Source organism: Neltuma alba, unplaced genomic scaffold (assembly GCF_004799145.2).
Source record: "Neltuma alba isolate B1F8T4 unplaced genomic scaffold, ASM479914v2 tig00005750_pilon, whole genome shotgun sequence".
Classification (NCBI taxonomy): domain Eukaryota; kingdom Viridiplantae; phylum Streptophyta; class Magnoliopsida; order Fabales; family Fabaceae; genus Neltuma; species Neltuma alba.
The window spans coordinates 20018-41694 of record NW_021634218.1 but is presented as its reverse complement, the minus strand read 5'-3'; the positions used below and the strand labels follow the sequence as shown (position 1 = coordinate 41694).

General features: G+C 31.7%; 2 protein-coding genes across 2 annotated transcripts; one reads left to right on the top strand and one right to left on the bottom strand.

Annotated features, from left to right (window-relative positions):
* Window positions 1-15099: 15099 nt before the first annotated feature.
* Window positions 15100-17486, top strand: LOC114748585 (receptor-like protein EIX2). Its single transcript, XM_028937011.1, has 2 exons — window positions 15100-16588; window positions 16724-17486. The coding sequence occupies exons 1-2, from the start codon at window positions 15100-15102 to the stop codon at window positions 17470-17472; spliced, it is 2238 nt and encodes a 745-aa protein (XP_028792844.1). The 3' UTR covers window positions 17473-17486.
* A 2411-nt stretch (window positions 17487-19897) lies between these two features.
* On the bottom strand, window positions 19898-20661 carry LOC114748584 (peroxisomal and mitochondrial division factor 1-like). Its single transcript, XM_028937010.1, has 2 exons — window positions 20593-20661; window positions 19898-20485 (listed from the first exon to the last, which is right to left on the bottom strand). Exons 1-2 carry the CDS (start codon window positions 20659-20661, stop codon window positions 19898-19900), a joined length of 657 nt encoding a protein of 218 aa, XP_028792843.1.
* Between the last annotated feature and the right edge of the window lie 1016 nt (window positions 20662-21677).

The following is a 21677-nucleotide window of genomic DNA, read 5'->3' as shown; positions in this document are numbered from 1 at the left end:
ATAAAATTTTAGGATATTACATAACTCATTTCAAATACATCCTCACAAATATATAATCATAAATGTTTCAACATTGATAATATAAAAAGAGATGCATAATGATATCATAGGTGGCAAATAATTAATGACTAAACATAACCAGAGTTCGGGATGTGATCACCAATGAAGGTGACCTCACACCTCCAGTTCCTTCCCCGCCGCGACTCCTTTGTTACACTTACCTGAAAATTGTAGATGTAACGGAATGAGACTACCCTCTCAGTAACGAAAACTCCTACCCACCTCACCTACCAGCACCCCTAAGAAGTGCCAAGTGGGACTAACAATTAAGATAATCATTAAATATGTTACTATCACATAACAGATACCAGATATCATAAACATATAAGCTAAAGGAAAATATCAACTTATGTGCTTGCTTTACTCATCATTCACTATCATTATTCATCATTCGATTCCTACCTTATATCCTCCATATACCTGCCGACCTGAACCCATGGGCTAAGTCTTAATCATGTGACTGATAACTCTCACGAGCTTCCCACGCATGTGATGCGGACTGGCCAAAGTCGACAGAGCACACGTGGGCCATGGGTTCCTCTAGAAAAGGGCGATTCTGTCCCAATGGGTTTACTACCCAGTATATTGATGGGGATGCTGCCCTCGGGAGATACTGCCCCTGGATACTCCTGGACTGTCACAAATGAGGGGATACTGCCGTCTCTAATATGTGTAGGCAAACCATAGTGCGCACTATAGAGGCAAACCAGGTGATAATATATGAATATCAGGCTTCATCACCACACCTCTCCCTGAATATTAAACGAATTAATCACAGTCATGATAGTTCTAAATTCTCATCAAATATCTCAAGAACATGTATCTTAAGAGATTCAAAACATACATTAACCATATAAGATACTTAATATCATACCATACAATAGCATTCTTAGATAATTAATGGCATAAACATATCATTCCAGAAGCTCATGGTAACATGTAAAACACGATCAAATAAAATAGCAGCTTGGATAAACCGCCTTGGTGAACAAATAACTTTTCGCCACAACATACTACACAGTACATCCCAAGTCCACAATTTCATCCAAAAATCACTCATCAGGCTCCTATCCAGTCCTAAAGTTGTAGCAATTCATTCATTTTTCACAAATCACTCCCATCAAGCAACTTCCAAATGTCTATAAAGTTTTCTAATAGTTTCAAAACAGCTTTCCTATTCCATATTATTCAAGCCTATCCTAAAGGGTTCAATTTAATTAAAAACTCCTCTTAGAGGAACCGATTGAAGAAAACAAGTAAGAATTCATGTTACCTGTTGTCCAACAAGTGCTTACAAGTTAAAGATTAAGACCCTGAATTTGGGATCGTCAAACCAAATATCATATCTACAAACAGAAAATATACATTACTACAGTATCTTATGGGTAAGCTACGTATTAAATTTTAACCCATAACTCTCTTTTTAAGGTTTCCGAATTGTTACTCAGAATTCTAGCTCGTGCAATTTGTATAAGATCTGAAGTTAGAACATAGATACTATGATTTAGATTAAATTCTTAAGTTTCTTTAGCTTATATTATCTTTAAATTTCTAAATCATGTCATTATAATTTATTCACAACCCAAGTAGAAAACCTTCAAATTATAGCCTATGTTCTATTTTCAAAAACTTCAAAAAACATATTTAATACAAGTTAAATTATTCTCACTACAGATGTTTAATTATTAATCTAACCATTGAAATTAAAATGTTATATGTCTTGAGTCTATTCACCAAATTCTAGCTTGATCTAACGCTGAACAAATTTAAAAAATGATACTTTACTATTCATGTTCTATCTACAAAATCTGGAAATAAAGAGTTTAATACATATCTAATAACTCATACCTCAAATATTGAATCACTAATCCAACCGTTGAAATTGACGAAATAGATGTCTCGGACTGGAAGACCAAATTTTGGCCCGATCCAACGGTTTACAAACATTACTGAGACAGTCTCAGTTTTGTGCGAAAATATTTAACTTATTTTTAATTCTTTCCTACTACCACCTATTTATAGACTTATAGAGTCCCATCTTCATATTATTTAGTCGATGTGGGACTTCTAAACCTTTTTATTTTATTTATTGGTTTATATATAAATAGTTTTATATACACACACATATGATCATAAATATTTTAATTGTTTATATATATAATTAACCACTATTACAGTGATGTCAATAAATATTTACTCACGGATTTACTTAAGTGTTAGAGATTAAAAATTAGGATGTTACACTCGGCAACTCACTATCTCAATTCTGTGTCCGTCTCTCTCTATCTCAGTGTCTCTGCCTCCAGCTCCTTTTTCCGCGTTGAAGACGATGAGGACAGGGGAAGGTGATCACCTGTGCGTGTACGGGTTGGGGTTGGTGAATTAGGATGATGATAATTGTGGGTGATGGTGAGTGAGTCGTGAATGGGGAATGGAATCCGTGAGATGATGATTGTGGGGTCGCGTCCTTGTGCCTCTGTGAAGATGTGTATATATAGGATGCTGATGAATAAAACTTCCGCCATTCTGCTCCCACCAAACCCAACTTCTCTTCCAAAAATTTCTAGAATAAAATCTAAGATACTATGATATCATATTTTTTTTCAAAAAGATCAATCAGTTAAACTAAATCATAAAAATATGATATTTTTGCTCTTGTTAGCAATATTTTCATCTAGTCACCATTAATCCAAATTAATCATAATAAATACAATTAAGCCTAATTTAATTGATAAAAATCCCAAATAAGATATAAAAAATCAATATAAAATCAGGATTTATTAGTTCGGTCTTTAACTACTTGACCTACATTCAGTCCTCAAAGCGTCTCTCAGATTTCCACTGTATCCCTAAGATTGAATGGGCTTTTGGTGCTTCAGTATAGTAATTGAAATCTCTCAATCACTTCTCCTTACTACTCATAAGATTACAAACCCCTCAAGAGTCCACACTCTTGAATTACTCTTAGAAATGAGTAAAGAAGAATATATCAAACTCTCTCATAGAGTATATGAATGATAAACACTGAAGTTCGGTAAAATAGAGTATTGAATGCAACAATAGATTTTTAGTAGAAAGTAGCTCGTGTTTTTAATATGCTCATTCAATGCTTTGCGCCTTTTATAGTTGAAGATTTTCAATTATCTGTTAGTTTGAAGAGCTTCTAGCTGTTGGAAGATTGCTTGTGTGTGTTCGGCAGTTACAATAGTAGTTCACCATTAATACTTCTAACATAGGAGGTTAAAGGCTATAAAATGATCATTGTGAGTAAGCTGCAAAAGCCTCGTTGCACAAGTAAGTTTACTTCTTCAAGTAAATGTGAATAAAAAAAGCAGAAGAAGTGATGATCATTGATATTGATATAATAGTTGAAAGACATAGAATCATTCATCAGACATTCAGAATGCAGAACGAACTTACTTGATTGAAGACTTTATCGATAATGCCTTGATCGATCAAATTATCGATTAACCATAAAGCAGTGGACTTAACAGATATATGCATTTATCGAGTAAATTATGAATCAAGCAATGATGGAACAAGTAATCAATAAATGGTGAAGTATAACTAAAGTAATTTTATAAATAGAAAATACCTCTGAGTTTAGTACAAAACTTATTTCCTCTAAATTTTTATGCCTTCATATCTTTTCAAAAGAAAAGTATATGATTAAAGAAGGCTGAGAAAAGCTTGAAGATAAAATGAAGAAAATGTTTTATGAAAGATCATCATGAAGAGCTATTTGATAGAAGAAAAGATGTATTGATCGAACAGATGATCGATAATCTCTTGATTGAACATCTTATCGATAATTCTAAGTGATTGTGAAAACAATTCTTAAGTTTGATGATTGAACAATTGATCGATAAAGGGTTGATTGAACAAGTGATCGAAAAAATAGCTCAGGGAAAACTTATAAAATAAAGCATAAAGATAGTTTGATGATCGATTGATTGATCGATCAATAAATCATCGATTAACATATCGATAAAAGATTGGAAAAAGCTTGAGTTTACAAGTGTTAGAGTAAGTCTTTAATCGGTCATGTGATATGAAGAAATGATGTAGAGACTATGAAGATGATTGATCATATTATCGATAAAGACAATGACTATGAAGAACCTGAATTGCAAAGGATTTTTTTTCATAACAGATTATCGATAAAACAAGTGATTTGGCAACCAATGTTCGAACAACTTATCAATAAAGAGCTGATTGATAATATGATGGATAACCCATAAACTATTTAACACAATACCTGAGTTAAGGTGTAACATTGCCACTTACTAGCTAGAATTAACCATGATAGAAAGAAATAAAAGTAGTAAATATACCCTATCATGATTATTTAGAAGCAATCACATCAATAAGGGGCTAACCCTGATAGAAAAGCATTCGACCTCAAATAAGGCTATCATGGCTAGAAAAAGAATAACCTATATCTGTGATCATAGCTAACAAAGTTATAAAACAACATGCCTCAATAAATTATAATAGCAATTCAGATTTGACTATACAGTCAACACTAGCAACAACTAAACCTGTGAAAATTACCATTATCACATTGTGGATCCACAATAATTCAATCATATGCAATCTAAGGGCCTCAGGCCCACTACCAGCACTCTAGTCCAATGTTCAAAAAAAATAAACCAAAGATAGAAGGTATAATACGTTCACTAAGTCAAACAACATAAAAATATGAGAAGATAAAATAAGTCCCAAATGAATGCAGTCTTGATGCGTCGCAATATACGAAAAGATTGCATAAAATAAGGTCCAGAAGCTGTACACTGTCAGCTACAGTTATTGAGCCTCAAGAATCTTCCCTGAAGGTCCCATTAATGTATTGTTTCCTGAAAATGGTAAAGCAACAGAAGTGAGACAACGTCTCAGTAACTAAATCCCTACCTATCACATACCCTAAAATGGGCTAGCGAGGTATTAGGCGAGATACACAGAATTAATAATAGCTGATAAACATCTACTTAACATTTAAACTCACAATAATCATAGAAGACAAATATTTCCACTAATATCATGCAGTTGATATATTTTAAAAGAAATAACATACTTTTCATTTATTTAAAAGATATAAATATAAATAAATATCCCATGTCATATGCAATTCCTGAACCCAAATCTATCCTTATATCCTCCTTATTTCCGCCGACTGGACCCATGGGCTAAGTTCTTCCCATTTGACTGGCCACTCTGACAAGCTCACTATATGAGTGGTGTAGACCGGCCAAAAAACCACAAAACACTTGGTGGACCATGGGTCCTCCCTCGAAGAACTAGTGGGGTGTCACAATCCTTTGAAGAACTAGTGGGACAATAATTGCGGCCAACCATAGAGCTCTGTATGGAGGCCAATACCACGTGGCAAGTATATGAATTTCAATAACTCTAATTATCTCCTTTCCCCACCCAAAATAGATGCACAAGGTTCAAAATGACACATTTATATGCATAATTAACTGAACTTCATAATAACACATCATAATCATGATCACCAATTTCTTGCAATACAAACTATGTCAATCCTTTTTAAAATGGCATCCCACAAGATAACTCACACAAAACATAATATACTTTTATAGAATTAGTTATAAAGCTGCTCACCAACTTCATACTAGAGCATGCAACAGATAGAAATTTAGTTACTGGTCTCCTAGCTAACAATTAAATACAACCAAAGTCCAGCATCAAAAATGCCACAATAGAGTTTATATCTACAAACAAAATTAAAATGTTATCTCTATAGTATTAGAGTAGACTACTCACAAAATTCTAGCATCTAATTCTTCCTCTAAAAGCTTTAATTTTTACTCAGAATTCTAGCCTAAAAAACCTTTTTCTGAGGTTTGGAATGAGAAAATATATATAATTTGGACTCAATTCCTAAATTTTTCTCTCTTAAGTATCCTTTAATTATTAGATTATATTATTAGGATCATCAAATTCATAACGCAAATAGACAAACCGTAATTTATAACTTTTGTTCTATCGTCGAATGACTTAGATAAATATATTTAATACAAGTTAGGTTATTCTCACTACAGAAGTTAAACCCTTAATCTGACCTTTGAATTTAATTTTTTATCTATCATGATACTATCCTCCAAATTATAGCTTAATCTAATGGTGAACGGACTTTAAAATGCTAATTTACTATTCAGGACTATATCTGTTAAGTCTAAAAAATAAGTTTAAAACGTACCTAATAACTCGTAACTCAGAGATTAAAATGATGATCCAACTGTTGAAATTAATGATTTAGATATCCCAAATGGGCTGACCAAATTTCAGTCCAATCCAATGGTTAATAAAATGAAAACTAGCACTTTTCTAAGACTACCTCAGATATGTGTGAAAAATTATTTACTCACTTCAAGCTTCACCCACTATCTCTTATATATAGGCTCCTCAAACTCCTTTACTCTAAAAATTAGTCAATGTGGGACTTCTATATCATGGGATGATTTTCTAGAATATCATCCACACACACACTCACACACAAAAACATTATTATAATAATAATAATAATAATAATAATAATAATAATAATAATAATAATAATAATAATAATAATTTTCCTATATCTAATTTTTTTATTAACTTAATACTAAAATATATTTATTTATAAATTTAATTAAATAATAAATAAAAATAAAGATGTTACATAAGGAGACTTACCCATTTATCTAAGTCATTATCGATTACAACCTGATCAATAAAATGATTGATAATTTGCTGTAACATCTTATACTCAAACAGCTCTTTCAGTGATTGAACAAGTGATTGATAAACAAGTTACAATGTTTTATGTAACACGTTATCAATAAAATTTTAATAGAATTTATTCAAACTGAACTTATCAATTATTTGACATATATTCGATTAATAGGTGATCGATCACTTAATTAATAAACTTAACTATTTTGCAATGCAGGAAACTTTAAGACTCATTTTGTTATCATCAAAACACTTAAATCTAACAAATTTTTGCTGCAAGTTTCATTAATTTCGGGTGCTTAGCTTTGTTTCCAAACAATGGTCATTCTGTAATTTCAATAAAATATTGATTATTTACTTGACAACTTTATCCTTTAATAAGGAGAGATGGAAAAAGAAAAAGACGCTACAGTGTAAAATATTATGTGGGTGAAATTAAACGGAGAAAATATCACATGCATGTATTTAATACAGTGGCAATTGATGGTGGTGATTGATTTGAAATTGAGGATGTTTTATTCAATTACTTTGATAATGAATAATTCTTACCTCTTTTAATCTTTAATATAACAGCTACTCAACTAATTTATATGGCTTAACAAAATAAGATAAATTAGTTAATTTTTAGAAATGTGATCTAATCCCCCTGAAATAATCCTCTATAAAATTAGACTCCATAAGTTAGATAAATTAGTTTGGAAAAAATGATATAGGAGACAAAGTAAACTGAAATTGTATGTGTTGAACTAAATTCAACCCTTAAGTGGCTCTTATAGTAGAAGTAAGATGGAGTATTATTTAAAATCCATAAATTGAAGTACTCTTTCATCTTTGAAACATTCCTTTAAATACTCAATTGCCAAAAACACTAATCCCTCTATTTTTATTATAAGAGACAATTAACCAAAACACGTTGATAAGAAAATTAGTTAAAATTAGTTAAAAAAATAAATATGTAAAAAAATGCAATTTATTTTTTTTAAAAATATATTTAAAGTGTCTCTTATAAAAAGAAACATGCCCTTTCTCAGGGAAGTGTTTTTTATAAATAGAAATGGAGGGGGTCACATCCATGGAAAGTTGAATCGAGCTTTTGTGTCTCAATTTGTAATGTGTCTGTCCCTTGTGATTACCAATTGTTTGTGTCATTTAGATTTTGCTATTAATTATATAAATTCGAGCGCGGATGATGGGTGGGGTAGAAGCAACGAATGGAAGAGAATAATTGGCTCCCAATTCTTTTATATTTACTGCATGCATATAGTATTTATTATATGTGTGTCTGTCCCTTGTGATTACCAATTGTTTGTGTCATTTAGATTTTGCTATTAATTATATAAATTCGAGCGCGGATGATGGGTGGGGTAGAAGCAACGAATGGAAGAGAATAATTGGCTCCCAATTCTTTTATATTTACTGCATGCATATAGTATTTAATATAAAAGCTAGTTGAATAATTTGAATAAATTAAAAAGATTTGTTAAGTTAGTTATTTATAATAAATATAAGTTAAATTCCCTAGAATACCAACAATTAGAACTACTATTTGATAGAATTCTTAATATGTGTAACTACTACAGTCATTGTTTTAAAAATAAATAAATAAATATAAGAGAGAAAATGGATTAGAGTTTTATATTTATGAACAAAATGAGAGTCAAACCAGCTATTATATTGAGGATCGAAGCTAGTATAATTCAGTCTTAACACAGATAAAAAAAACAAATAATCCAAAAGCAGTGAGAACTGAGCAGGAGTAATTCAAAAGTAATTCATACCAATTCAAAAGGACCGAGGACGGGGAGTTATATAATTATTACCCATTTCATATCAATTTCTTGAGAAAAAGTAATTCAAAAGCTATGGGAACTAATGAAGATTCTTAAAAAATCAACAAGCTATATAAAATAATAAAGATCGATCAGTAAGGCCTCAAAAAGCTTAAACACAACCAAAAAGCAAGTTAAACACATAAAAATGACACGCGTTTAGCCCAACAAACAAACAGAGACAAAAACAAAAACTTCAGTATTTATTCCAAAAACTCTGCAGTGTGTTTAGGAAAATGTGGAAGCGAGCAATGAGAACTTCGTTATATATGAAGACTAACTAAGTTTATAGAATATAATTTCATTTGGGAAAAGCACAAAAACAAAACAATAGAGATATTAATTATTTATTTCAGAAAAACATGATTTCTATTTTAGAATGGTTTGGATTCCAAAGGAACAAATATTCTTAATAAAATCAAACGGTACAATTCAATTAAATAATTAAAATTAGTTCAAAATAAATATTTTAACATGTAAAAGTAAGAGGATAATATTTAAGTAAACAAAATTGGATTTCATATTTAATAAATTATTTTGTGTTAATAACATTATAGAACTTATTAATTGCGTTACTAAAGTTATAAGAATGTTATTTTTTAAATTTTTTGGACAACTTATTGTTAACTGTTATACCAAATTTGTTAATAACATTATAAATTTCATAATACATATATGACTCCCCCAAACATTTTTTCTCAGATAAATACAAATTTTAGTATTTGCATTCAGACTTCATAGTCCTTTCCCCCTCAACGATTTGGAATTCGAAGTATATATTTCGGAATTTACATTTCTTTTTTTTGAAGAGTGTATGTGTGTATAAACAGACACACACAGTAGAACACATGCTGGGAAATACTTTCAGGTTCACTCGGCAAGGAAGATGGTTCAAAAAAAAAAGTACATTTATTCGTCTAACTTGAAATAAATTTGTAGTTTGGTCTCCTAAATTTATAAAATTTCTTTAATCTTCTAACCCTAATTTTATAAAATCTTTAGTCTCACATAATAATTTTGTGTGCCAATTATTATTATTTTTAAAAAATTAAACTTAATATTTTTAGCGTTTAAAAATATTTTATTAATTGCACAGAGAATAGCGTATCACTTGTAGCGTTTCGTGTTCGATGGGCCTTAACTATTTACCCATTTCATAGCAATTTCCTGACGAAAAAAAGTAATAATTCAAAAGCAATGAGAACTCATCATGATTGTTGAGACAAAGTTATAATTAATGCAATTATTTTATTACAACAGTAATAGTAATCAATTGTGGGTTGGTGTTATATATGAGGTCCACGACTTTGTAATACTTTTATTACAACAGTAGTAGTCATCAATTGTTAATCCCACTAACAAGGATTTTATGCAACGACCCCCCGGGGGGGGGGGAAGGTGAGAAGACTTGGAAAAAAGATTGGAAGACTTCTGTGAATTGGTCAAGAAAATAAAATTAAGAAAGCAACCTTTAGACATATATTTTGTATTTTGAGAAAATTAAAAGGATATTTTTATTTTATTTTTGAGAACCAAATGTAAATTGCCTTAAATTTTGCTAAAATTATAAAAATATTCATTTTATTTTTAAGTGCTTTTATAAACCTTCATATCAATCTCCTAATTTTATTAAACCCTCTCAAACCGCTGCATCTTAGTGAGAGATGTGAGTTTGATTTGAAGCATGACATTCTTAATTATTGTGGTGTTCGTGATTTGGGGAATGTCACCTGTAACGCGTCTTTAAAATCAAGATTAGTAGTTAGTGTAAGGATCCGTTTGATATGAGGAAAAATGAGGGGAGGGGAGGGGAGAAAAAATTTTAATAAGTTCAATTTAAAAAATTTAAAAAGTAGCGTTAAAAACTTTTAATTAGTTTTTATTATTCTTTTATATTGCTTCTTCTCTTTATTAAAATTTCAATACTCTACTTCTTCAATTTTTTAAATAGAGTTCATTAAAAAAATTTTTTCCTCCTCCCTTCCCTTCCATTTCCCTCGTATCAAACACTACCTTAAACTAACGTTGACTATATGCATCAATATTGCACAAAGTTCGCATGGGATGAATTAATTCCCCTATATAGCTACAGATCCATTGGCTTGGGGACCCATTTTGAGAAATTGGAAAGGTTAAAACCACCATCTTACCCCCATGGCTAGATTTTGTATACAACAAAGGGGAGATGATTATTGTTTCAGGTTACTATGATGAGTAATATGGTATTGATTATTTTGTTAAGATCTAGACTGTGCAAAATTATTTTTTTATTAATGCAAATTTAAAATTTTAACTTATAATTTTGTATAAGAAAAAAAATAATTTTATTTGAGAGATAACTGTAAAATTATTTTTTATTTTAAATTCTATATCTATTAAAAAATAATTCATTAAAAGCATAGAAATAAAATTATATTAAAGTAGAATTAGAGAGTAGATTTCTTAAACCAAATAAGTTAAACATAAAATTTAAAATTTAATTTGTATGCGTGACTATGAGTGACTCTTATGATTTAATTTGTGTGCCCACTTACATACTTGTTTTGGACAACCTTTTTGTCTTTTATGTATAGAAAAACTTTGTCCTGAGTATGTTGAGAAAAACTGAAAGCGAACAATAGGGGCTTCATTATTTCTGAAGATTAATTAAGTTTATATCATATAATTTGGAAAAATACAGAAACAAAATAAGATATATATTAATTAATTATTTAAGAATGATTTTTTAATTTAAAAATATTTTAGATTCCAAAAGAAACAAATTTAGAAATACCTTGTATGACTTTACATCTATATTGAAGTGGTTGTTATATGTCTTTCTCCCATGATTTAAAATTCAGTTAATGTGTTTGAAAGTTTGCTTTCAATTTTTATACTAACTAAAACTTGACATATCCATGCATATTGAAAAATAAATAAATAAACGGGCTTAATGAACCCAAAAAAAAAAATTTACCCAACTCACATCTCAATTATTATCTTCTTTATAATTTTCTAGACTCCTACCTTAGGTTGATCGGAATAAATATGAAAGGTTTGAAATTGCCTTTTTCATAGTTCTTTTTTTTAATTTTGAGGATGCAATGCACTAATAAAATAAAGTTTGAAATCAACAGCTGAAACATCATAGTTGAACCAATATCCTTTTGGTCAAATGAAAAGACCTCGAAGCTGAAATGAAAGGAAAGAGAATATTTATTCATGATTTGATTTTTTAATAATATTATTTTTTAATTATAAAAGGTCATTTTAGTCATTTAACAATATTCATAAATCCCTAATTAGGCTTCTTGGCCTGATTAATAATTTGTTAAAAGTGAAGGCCTTAATTTAAATTTTAATATTTTAACCAGATTTAATTAGAACTCTCCCAATTCAATATAATCGTTATAAGAAACTTGACCTGAATTTTTTTCTTAAAATTAATATATCGGCATTTATGAATGTTTTGTAAATGTTTAAAATTTTAATACCAGTATTGTTTTGCTAATAAAACTAACGATGTTAGAAATAAAAGACAAAAAAGATATTTTATTAAATTAAGAGACGAAAATGGAATCTTACGTAAAATTAAAAATGAACAAAAATTCATTTTTGCCGTGGCTTAAACATCTCTTCTTAATTTTAATAAGATGGTTATTTAGATACAGAAGTTGAAGAAGTACAGTCGGAAAGAAGTGAAGTTGCTTGGAAAAGAACTGACAGACTGTAAAAGCGCACTGTCCAACTTTGATTGATGCAATTTTCGTGGAAAAGAAGGGACGCTCCTCTGTGAGTTCCATTAGTCAATGAGCAGATTTAAGTGTACTGTGGTTTCAGAGGCATTGAAGACGAAGACTTTATTTGTGTAAAGCGATAGACTATGGTTTGGGGGAAAGACTTCATTAGTCAATGAGTTCCATTAATCTTTGCATAAAGTGATAGACTATGATTTGCGGAAAAGAGCTTATTAGTCAATGAGTTCCATTAATCTTTGAATAAAGTGATATACTATGATTTGGGGGGAAGACTTCATTAGTCAATGAGTTCCATTAATTTCTGCACAAAGTGATAGACTATGATTTGGGGGAAAGACTTGGAAAAGAAGGTCGGAAGACTTGGAAACAAGGTGGGAAGACTTCTGTTAGGCAAACAAAAAAAAAAATTGAGAAAGATTAAGCTATACAAATATATATACACCATCTGCTCTTTAATATGAAAGCTAGTTTGACTTTTAATCTAATCGTAAATATAAGACCCAAATCTATTTTATCTCTTACATTTATATATTTTTTCTAAGATAATCTTTATAGTAATTGCATATGTTAAACAATTTTAAAAAAAAAAACTTGGAAAAGAATTCCAAAGATCTTGATAATTAGTATAACGCCTTTTACTTGGCCAACATCCATTTCACAGTAGTTGGAATGATGATGATGATGATAAAAGGAAAGTCCATAGCTGACCTATCACAAACATATTGACATAATAGGTATTTGGGTGGAAACCAAATCATAATTTTAAAAAATTTTTATAGAATATAAAATAAATATGTGAGAGGAATTTTGTCTTAACGTACATAAAAATACTTTTAAAAAATATTTTTATTGTAAACCAAACATCACCTTAGCTTGGTCGATGGAGTTATGGAAAAGAGTGGACAGACTTAACAAAATGACTTGATTGGTATTTATTCCACAAAAAAATTAATTTCAAGGGGACAAAACCTGAGAACTTGACAAATATTTCCTCTTCTTCTAAGTATGGAAGCTTATCGAAGGCATTATTTTAGTTCTAATAAGATTTCAACTTTGGTTTTTTCGGGTATTTTTTTAAAATTACTCTTACTGATTGGGTATGTATGTCTCTCAAATTCCAATACCCTAAATAATTAAAAGAAGGGGTATTTAAAGTAACCTTGTATTAATTTTTAAAAAAAATTTAAAATGACTTACAGATCACAAGTTTAAGTTATATTTAAAAAAAACAGAGAAAAAGAAAGAGAGAGCACAAATTTACAACCATTATAAGTTTATAACAAGTAATTACTGTTATAATAACTTAATAACAATATCTCTTTGATCAATCGACCTTCTCTCTCCTGGTTTGTTAAAGGGGACTGGGGCTCTTGATTCTTCCTGTTTTCCTTTCGTTTTTTGCTTTTTACTGTTAGAGTTTTCTCCCTTTTCTTCTCTATCAGGAAAAAAAATCTATTGCACTTTGTCTTAAAAAATTTAGTCCTTACATAAACCACTTATACTTTTTGACGAGTTCAAATATATTATTTTAAAATTAAAAAATAAAAAATAAAAAAAATTTCAAGCATGAGTCTCTCAGTATCTCTAAAATTTTTGTGGTATTGGTTTGAGTATATAAATACATTAACATTATTTACTAATTAATTTTTTTAATTTTTTTAAATTGGTCAACTAAATCTTATATTAAAGATTAGAACTAATATATGTATAGGTAATGGTAGCCATTGATTGATTCCTCACACACCAGCCATGGAAAACTAATATAGAGACTGCAATTGAGTGTGGATTTGGGCAAAAGACGTAGGAACCAAGATCGGAATACTTGGAAAAAAAAGGTTGCAAGACTTTTGGAAAAGAGGTCATTAAAAAAATAAAAAGAGTAAGCTATACAAATAATTTTGAGAAAATTGTAGATTTTTTCCATCTATTTTTTAGCATTAATGTAAATTCTTTTAAATTTTGCAAAAATTTTATAACTTTCATTCTATTTTTAAGTGCTTTTGTCAGCCTTCCTAAAAAAGAAGATTTAATTTTATGATTCTCCTTCAATTTTTCTTCTTTTAAATCATGCAAACCTCCTATCCACTTTCAGAATCAACTCATCATGAAAATGGAAAGAACTAAATCTTCACAAACATTTAGAACAAGTCCTTGTATTTTATGTTTTGTCTTGTTTAGAATTTTTTTTAATAGATTTTGAGAATAAAGAGAAATTTGTTTCAATGACTGAAGGAAAAGAATCACACAATTTATTTTTTCATTTTAAATTTAGCAAGGTGGAAGGAATATTTTCTATAAAAAATTAATGGCTAAAGAATATATTTAATTCTTTGACTATATACAGAGTTTCAGTTTAGTCCCTTGATTAACTTTAAAAAGTATATTTTTAGTCATTTAATTAATATTTTTGTCATAATCGTGATTGTTTTAAAAATTAAATGGATATCTTAGCAATTTAGAAGTTCTTATCAATATTTGAGATCCTAATATTATCATTTTTTGTTAATGATTTTGAGCTAAATAACTAAAAATATATTTTTAAATTTAAAGTACCAAGATGAAGTAAATTTAAAAGACTGAATATACTCTAACCAAAATTAATATGGTTTCAAAAAAAATTTTAAATTAAAAAAAAATCCACAGGTGCTCCTATAAATATTTCAAGGAACCGTTTTGATCGTTGCTTCATCACTTCAAGAGACGGTTTCATGATGATTCTTCATTGGACGTCACAAATGTCTCTGATTCTGTTGGTGTTGCTATGTGCAGTGAGATTCAACACGATCAGTTGCTGCCATGAGAGGGATCGAAGTTCACTGTTAAGCTTCAAACAAGGCGTCGTTGATCCCTCCAACCTCCTCTCTTCTTGGTCCACTCTCCCAGATTGCTGCCAATGGGATGGAGTTCAGTGTGACCACAACAACAGAGTCTTCGGTCTTTCTCTGTCAGCAGAATACTTAAGAGGTTATGAAAACGCGTACCACAGACACTACTATGTCGATCGAATAAGCAACAATCATTCAGAATCACTGAGAGGTGAAATCAACTTATCTTCTTTACTTGCTCTTGAATTTCTCGAACGGTTGAATTTGGGCGACAATGACTTTGAACGCATAAGCATGGCGCCTATCAATAATTCTGTTGCAACTCATACTCATTTGCCACACAATTCTTCTAAGCTTTTGCTGCTGAGTTTATCATACAATATTCATCTCCACATTGATAATCTTCATTATTGGCTCTCCCGACTTCCTTCCTTGACATCTCTCGACCTCAGTGGCGTTCATCTTCCTAGTGAAACCAATTGGGTTCAATCATTGGCCTCGCTACCTCTCAATGATTTAAATTTGTGTGATTGTAATTTGACCACCTCTATTCTGCCTTTCCAACATGCCAATTTTAGCTCACTTTCATATCTCGATCTTAGTCTGAATGATTTAACATTTGGATTACCTAATTGGTTGTTCAATCTTAGCAAAGATCATCTCCATAGTTTTTATCTCAGTCAATGCAATTTGAGAGGTCAAATTCCAGATCTTTCAGGCTATCGAAATCTGATGTCGTTAGATCTATCCAACAACAAACTCAAAGGGTCAATACCTAAGTGGCTTGGCCAGCTTCATAGACTAACCATCCTTGATCTATCTAATAACTCGTTTCACGGTTCCATTCCTTCTGATCTCCTAAACGCATCAGCTTTATTAGACTATTTAGATATTAGCTTCAACAACTTGAGTGGTCCGCTCCCAAACATTCTTGGCCAAAATAAATCTGCCAACTCAATTGGAGTGGATATATCGAACTTGTTTCCCAGAACAGCTTTGAAAATATTTATGTCATTTAATAAATTTGAAGGAAGGCTTCCTCGAGTACAAAATTGGGTCCAAGCTTTGGATTTATCTTACAACTATTTCTCGGGATCATTATATAGTTCATTGTGTCACTCTGAGACTAATCAGTCTGTTTTGGAGTATTTGGACCTGTCAAATAATTATCTCACTCAAGAACTTCCAGATTGCTGGAACAGTCGGAGATATTTGGTTTACATATACTTGGAGAATAATCAGTTGACTGGTCGAGTTCCAGCAATGATGGGTTCATCATTACCTCGCCTAAGGGCACTAGATCTACATAATAATGACTTTTCTGGTGATATACCTTCGACTTTCAATAATTGCACGTATTTGGTGCTTCTCAATTTAGAAGAAAACAACTTCTCTGGAGGTATACAAGCATGGCTGCCCCAAAATATATCAATCATAAAATTGAGATCCAATCAATTTACAGGGCACATTCCGCCACAACTATGTCATCTCTTTAATTTGATTGTATTGGACCTTGCTAATAATGAACTTTCAGGATCAATCCCTCACTGTCTACACAACGCAACCAGTTTGGCTTCCCTTAAAAATGTTTTAGACTTCCGTACAGGTCCTCGTCCTCCGTCAGATTATACCATGCCAACTGCAAAAGAATTCATGAAAATTGATTTGCATATAAAGGGTCAACAATTAGACTACGGGAAAACTCTAAAGTTGGTGAGAAGTATTGACCTATCAGCTAACAGGCTATCAGGAGAAATTCCTGTACAGTTGTTCAAGCTCACCAAGTTACAATCACTGAACTTGTCTTACAATTATTTGATAGGAGAGATACCAGAGCAGATTGGAGAGATGAAAGATCTAGAATCTTTTGATTTGTCCCACAACAATCTTCATGGGAATATTCCTCAGAGCATGGCCGGTCTATCTTTTCTCGATGTTTTGAATATGTCATACAACCATTTCAGCGGCCAAATTCCATTGGGCACTCAGCTTCAGAGTTTTGATGCATGGAGTTACGCTGGAAATCCTGAGCTTTGTGGGCCTCCTCTTCAAAAGAACTGCACAATACCAGATAATACAGAGAAAGTTGAAGAAAATGAGGATGATGGTTTTTTGAAGTCATTGTATCTTGGAATGGGCGTTGGCTTTGCTGTGGGATTCTGGGTAGTTTCTGGTTCATTGTTGCTGAACAAAGCATGGAGGCACTCTTATTTTCGATTTTTTAATGGTGTGGTTGATCGAATCTATGTTATTGTGGCCATAAAGCTTCAAAGATTCCACTGAATGGGGATAGACTGTAGCTCCAGGTTGGTTTTAAAGTTATACTTCTGTCTATTTAAATCTAAAGTTCTTTTTCATAATAACTTTTATTTCTACGCAAATTCATCAGCGGTGTTGTAATGATTTCATTTTTCTGTTTGTTGCTTCCTAAATCAAATGCATAATGCTAATTAAGACTTCGTCCATATATGAATGCATCGACTAATTTCAACTTTTTAAAAGAAATTAAGTTATTAGTCTCTTATTCTAAAGCAATTAAAATGCCCAAATCAATCTTTAAAATATTTAAGTGTCCTTATATCATGTCGCTCGTTTTTCACAGGCCGAAGTATATAATTTGTCATTTAACTTTATGCAAAACTTTAGTTTTGTTCCTTTATAAGTATATTTTTAGTACTTTAACACTAAAATCTTATATGATAATTTTTTTGTAACAATCATAGTTATTAAACTTAATATATTAGCATTTAAAATGTTATTGCAACATTCAAGATCTCAATATCATCATTTTTTTGTTAACGGTTTTAAGGTTAAAAGATTAAAAATATACTTTCTAATATTAAGGGATGAAATTAAATCTTATATAAAATTAAAGGATTAAATTTAGTCTTTTTTAAGAGTTGGTGACGTTTCAAAGCAACATTTAGATTTATGATCCAAAAGTCTAGATTTTTATTTTCTCTTTACAAGTTAATTGTCATTTTAAAAAGAAACTCACACTCAAAAGATCTTTTTCAGTTCTGATTGAGTTAGAGTGAACTCATATCATTTATGTTTGTTATTCTAAACAATAGGTGGTTGATTCCAGATTTTCAAGACTCACATGAGTCCCGGAAGATTCGGTGCTCAAGCTCTTTGATTGGTGGGATTTTGGATGAAGCTTTGGTAATGGCTGCAACTTTAATAAGTAGTAGTATTCAAAAGTTTGGGTCTGTACAAGTTTGGTGATGTTTAGTAATCTGTGTGTCTGTCATTGTACTTTTGCTTGATTTGGTTGTTTAGACAAATTCGGTATGTTGGATTTTTCTACAATGTGGTTTCACGTTTTTAGTCAATCTCCCAATTGTGCTGTTTCTTAGTAAAAACTATGCTATTCTTGTTATGATGTTCATGATTTGTAGAATGTGACCTATATAATGAGTCTTTAAAAGTAAGGGTAATTGCTAGTTCTAAATTAACCTCAATTGCGCATCAAAAATATTGTACAAAGTTGGCTTGTGATATATTCCCTGGACCCATTGGGTTGGGATCCCAACTTGACAAATTGGAAAAGCCTAGCAAGGTAAAATGACCAGATTTTAAGTTTTGAGATAAATTAGTTGTAATCTAACTTGCTTTCCCCCCTATCCTTCTTCTCCCCCTGTTTAACCTAACCTAGATATAGAAGCCAGTTAAGAATATTACTTTAATTCTAGACATAAGATGTTAATGTTTTTTATCTCACATATTTATTATATTTTTCTTCAAAATATCCCTATAACTATAGTGATTATGCTTATATATAACTAAAAGGATGAGTGTTTTAGAAAAACCAACACATTCTCTTTACAAATAATTAATTTAGCTAACTCCCTTGATTCATGAAAATTAGTTAATTTTATATTTAGCATCAAAGAGAATATATTTCATAATATTGCACAAAGTTGGCCCCCATTGAAGTCCTTGAAGAGGTCCATTTAGGATGCAATCATCCATCTTGAGAATTTTGTGTGCTTCGAACTTTGTTAGGACTATTGAACAAGAAAAGCCATTCAAGGGAAAATGATCATCTTGCCCTTGTATGCTATACCTTCATTATCCTTCCAACCAAGCTCAATATATGGCATCGCTAGATATGGCATATAATTACTAGTTTAATTTAATCTCAAATTTTCGTATGACCGCCATTATTACTGAAGCAAAGCTACTGCTTAGAAAGCACATCGTACTCTTCTTCAGCAAGAAGAAAACCTACTGCTTGCGGTAAGTCCAGCCAGGACATTCCTCTCGTACGCAAATGGTTTAGTTCTCTCAATCACCAACATGTAGATATGAATCAAAATTTTATTAGCTCGAGAAAAAAATCAAAACCAGAAAAGCATTACTTCCTTTTCCCCTGTGGAGTAAAAGCACTAGATTTATGACTAACAAAATCGAAGCATTCTTGTTACTAGAACTGGAAAATCCTAACTTGGGCTATTGGTCATCCCATTCATAGTTCCTCCTTCCTCGGTTGCTCTGCTCAGTGAAATCACGTACGTTTTCCATAGCAGACAAAGATAACAACAGCTGCTACAGCAATAGCTCCCGTAGATGCTGCAGCCACAGACCACTGCAACTTCAACCCATTCAACCCCTTTGCCTTTGCTTCATTATTCATTCCATTCACAGCTACATTGACTCCTCATCAGTTTTCTCCTTCAAAGATTTGATGACATTTTCTGCTTCGTTAACTTTCTCCTGTAGCTTCAAAATATTTGATTTCATGTTTCTTGTTGTCTCCTTTGATTCTCTCAGTGCCTCCTCCAGATTTAGCTTTTCTTCCAATACTGATCCCCTCTCGGAGACAACCCTTTGCAACTAACTCCTCAAGCCTGTGTCTAAACCCACGAATGTCCTCCTCTTTCTCCTCAATTTCCTCTCTCAACTGCTCCAACACCCTAATTTTCTTGCTCTTTTCCTCAATTTCCTTCATCTCAAGAATCCCAATTTTTCTCTCTAAGTCCTTCGCCTTTTTGTCGATTTCTAATTTTGCTTGCTTTAACCCTTTTGCTTCACCCTCTAAATTCAACACCATTGATCCTTTCTCTTCCAAAAAGCTCCTCAGTTTAGCGCACACTGTTCTAGATTCCTCAGCAGCACTCTTTACAGATATTGAATCACGGTTAAGCCTGAAAACCTCGGCCTCGAGGTCGGCCTTTCTCGCCGCCATAGCTTCCACTGCCTTCTTGGCCATCTCAGACCGTTCGAACTCTCTCTCCAAACCTTCAATCATCTCTCGCATCTTCGATTCGTCTTCTCTCAAGCCGTCAATCTCCTGCGTCAGTTTATCGATTTCGGTCTTCCTACCTGCAATTTCATTCCCCAATCCCCCTCTTTCACGTTCCAGTGCATCGATCTTTTTCGTCAATTCCTCGATGTGACCGTCGCTCCGGCGTACGTCAGATCAGAAAATTCCTCCCCGATTTGATCATCAACCTTATCATCCGCCATTGTTAGTTCTGGAAGAACAAGGAACGATAATCTGAGCGATAAACGGGCGAAGATACTAAAAATAATAAAACGACAATGCTACTTAATTAATTGGCCAAATAGTTAAAAAAATGGAAGAGATTTAACATAAAGATCGAGAGTAAGAAGAATCATACATCTCACCATCCAAACAACAACGATGAAGTATTTCTTACGAGAAACTAATAAAACCTGAGGACAGCGTCGGTGTTCAAAGTCGAAAAGGATGAGTCACTGGTAAATGCTTCAATCTCCGAGAAAATCAAGGACGGATGCTAAAGATTTTCCCAGAATTCAGCAAATTATGAAACTCCCCATTTCTTGGTCCCAAAAGTTGAGTCTCCGATGCATTGCAAGACGCTAAATTCAGAAGTCGATCTCCATGGTCATACTCGTATGACCATAACTTCGTAATCACAATTCATAAAAGATTCAAAAATCTATAAATTACATGTCTCTCGTTCATACATGATAGTAGAATCATTATATATAAAAGTTATATTATTCTGTAAATCGATCATGGAGGGTCTACACTCGTCCAAGATTTTCGGACATTTATCGCGCCCCAAGTCATTTACTCATCATAACTGTTGATTAATTATGTCTTTCTACCACTTATCCTCACAAGTTACAATTGACATTTGATGATTTCTGGGAATTCAAGACTCCAACTTTATAGAAATCATGAACATCTCTTTTTTAAAATTTATAACTGATATCCTGTAATTTGCAACTTATATTTAGCAATTCACGATTCATTTTCAGGGATTCACAACTCGTCTAGCTAAGACTGAGATCCTTGACCTTCAATGTATTCCAATTTTCATCTCCTTTTGAGGCCACTTAATCTCATTTTCTCAAGCAAGAATGACTGGAAAATACCCTAAAAATATGCAAATCTCCATTTACATCTCAAGATAGACAAATTGCTCTGAAGTTCTTAGGAGGTGTTTAGATAGAAATCAGACCATAGTTTCAGAAGTGATCTTATAATATAC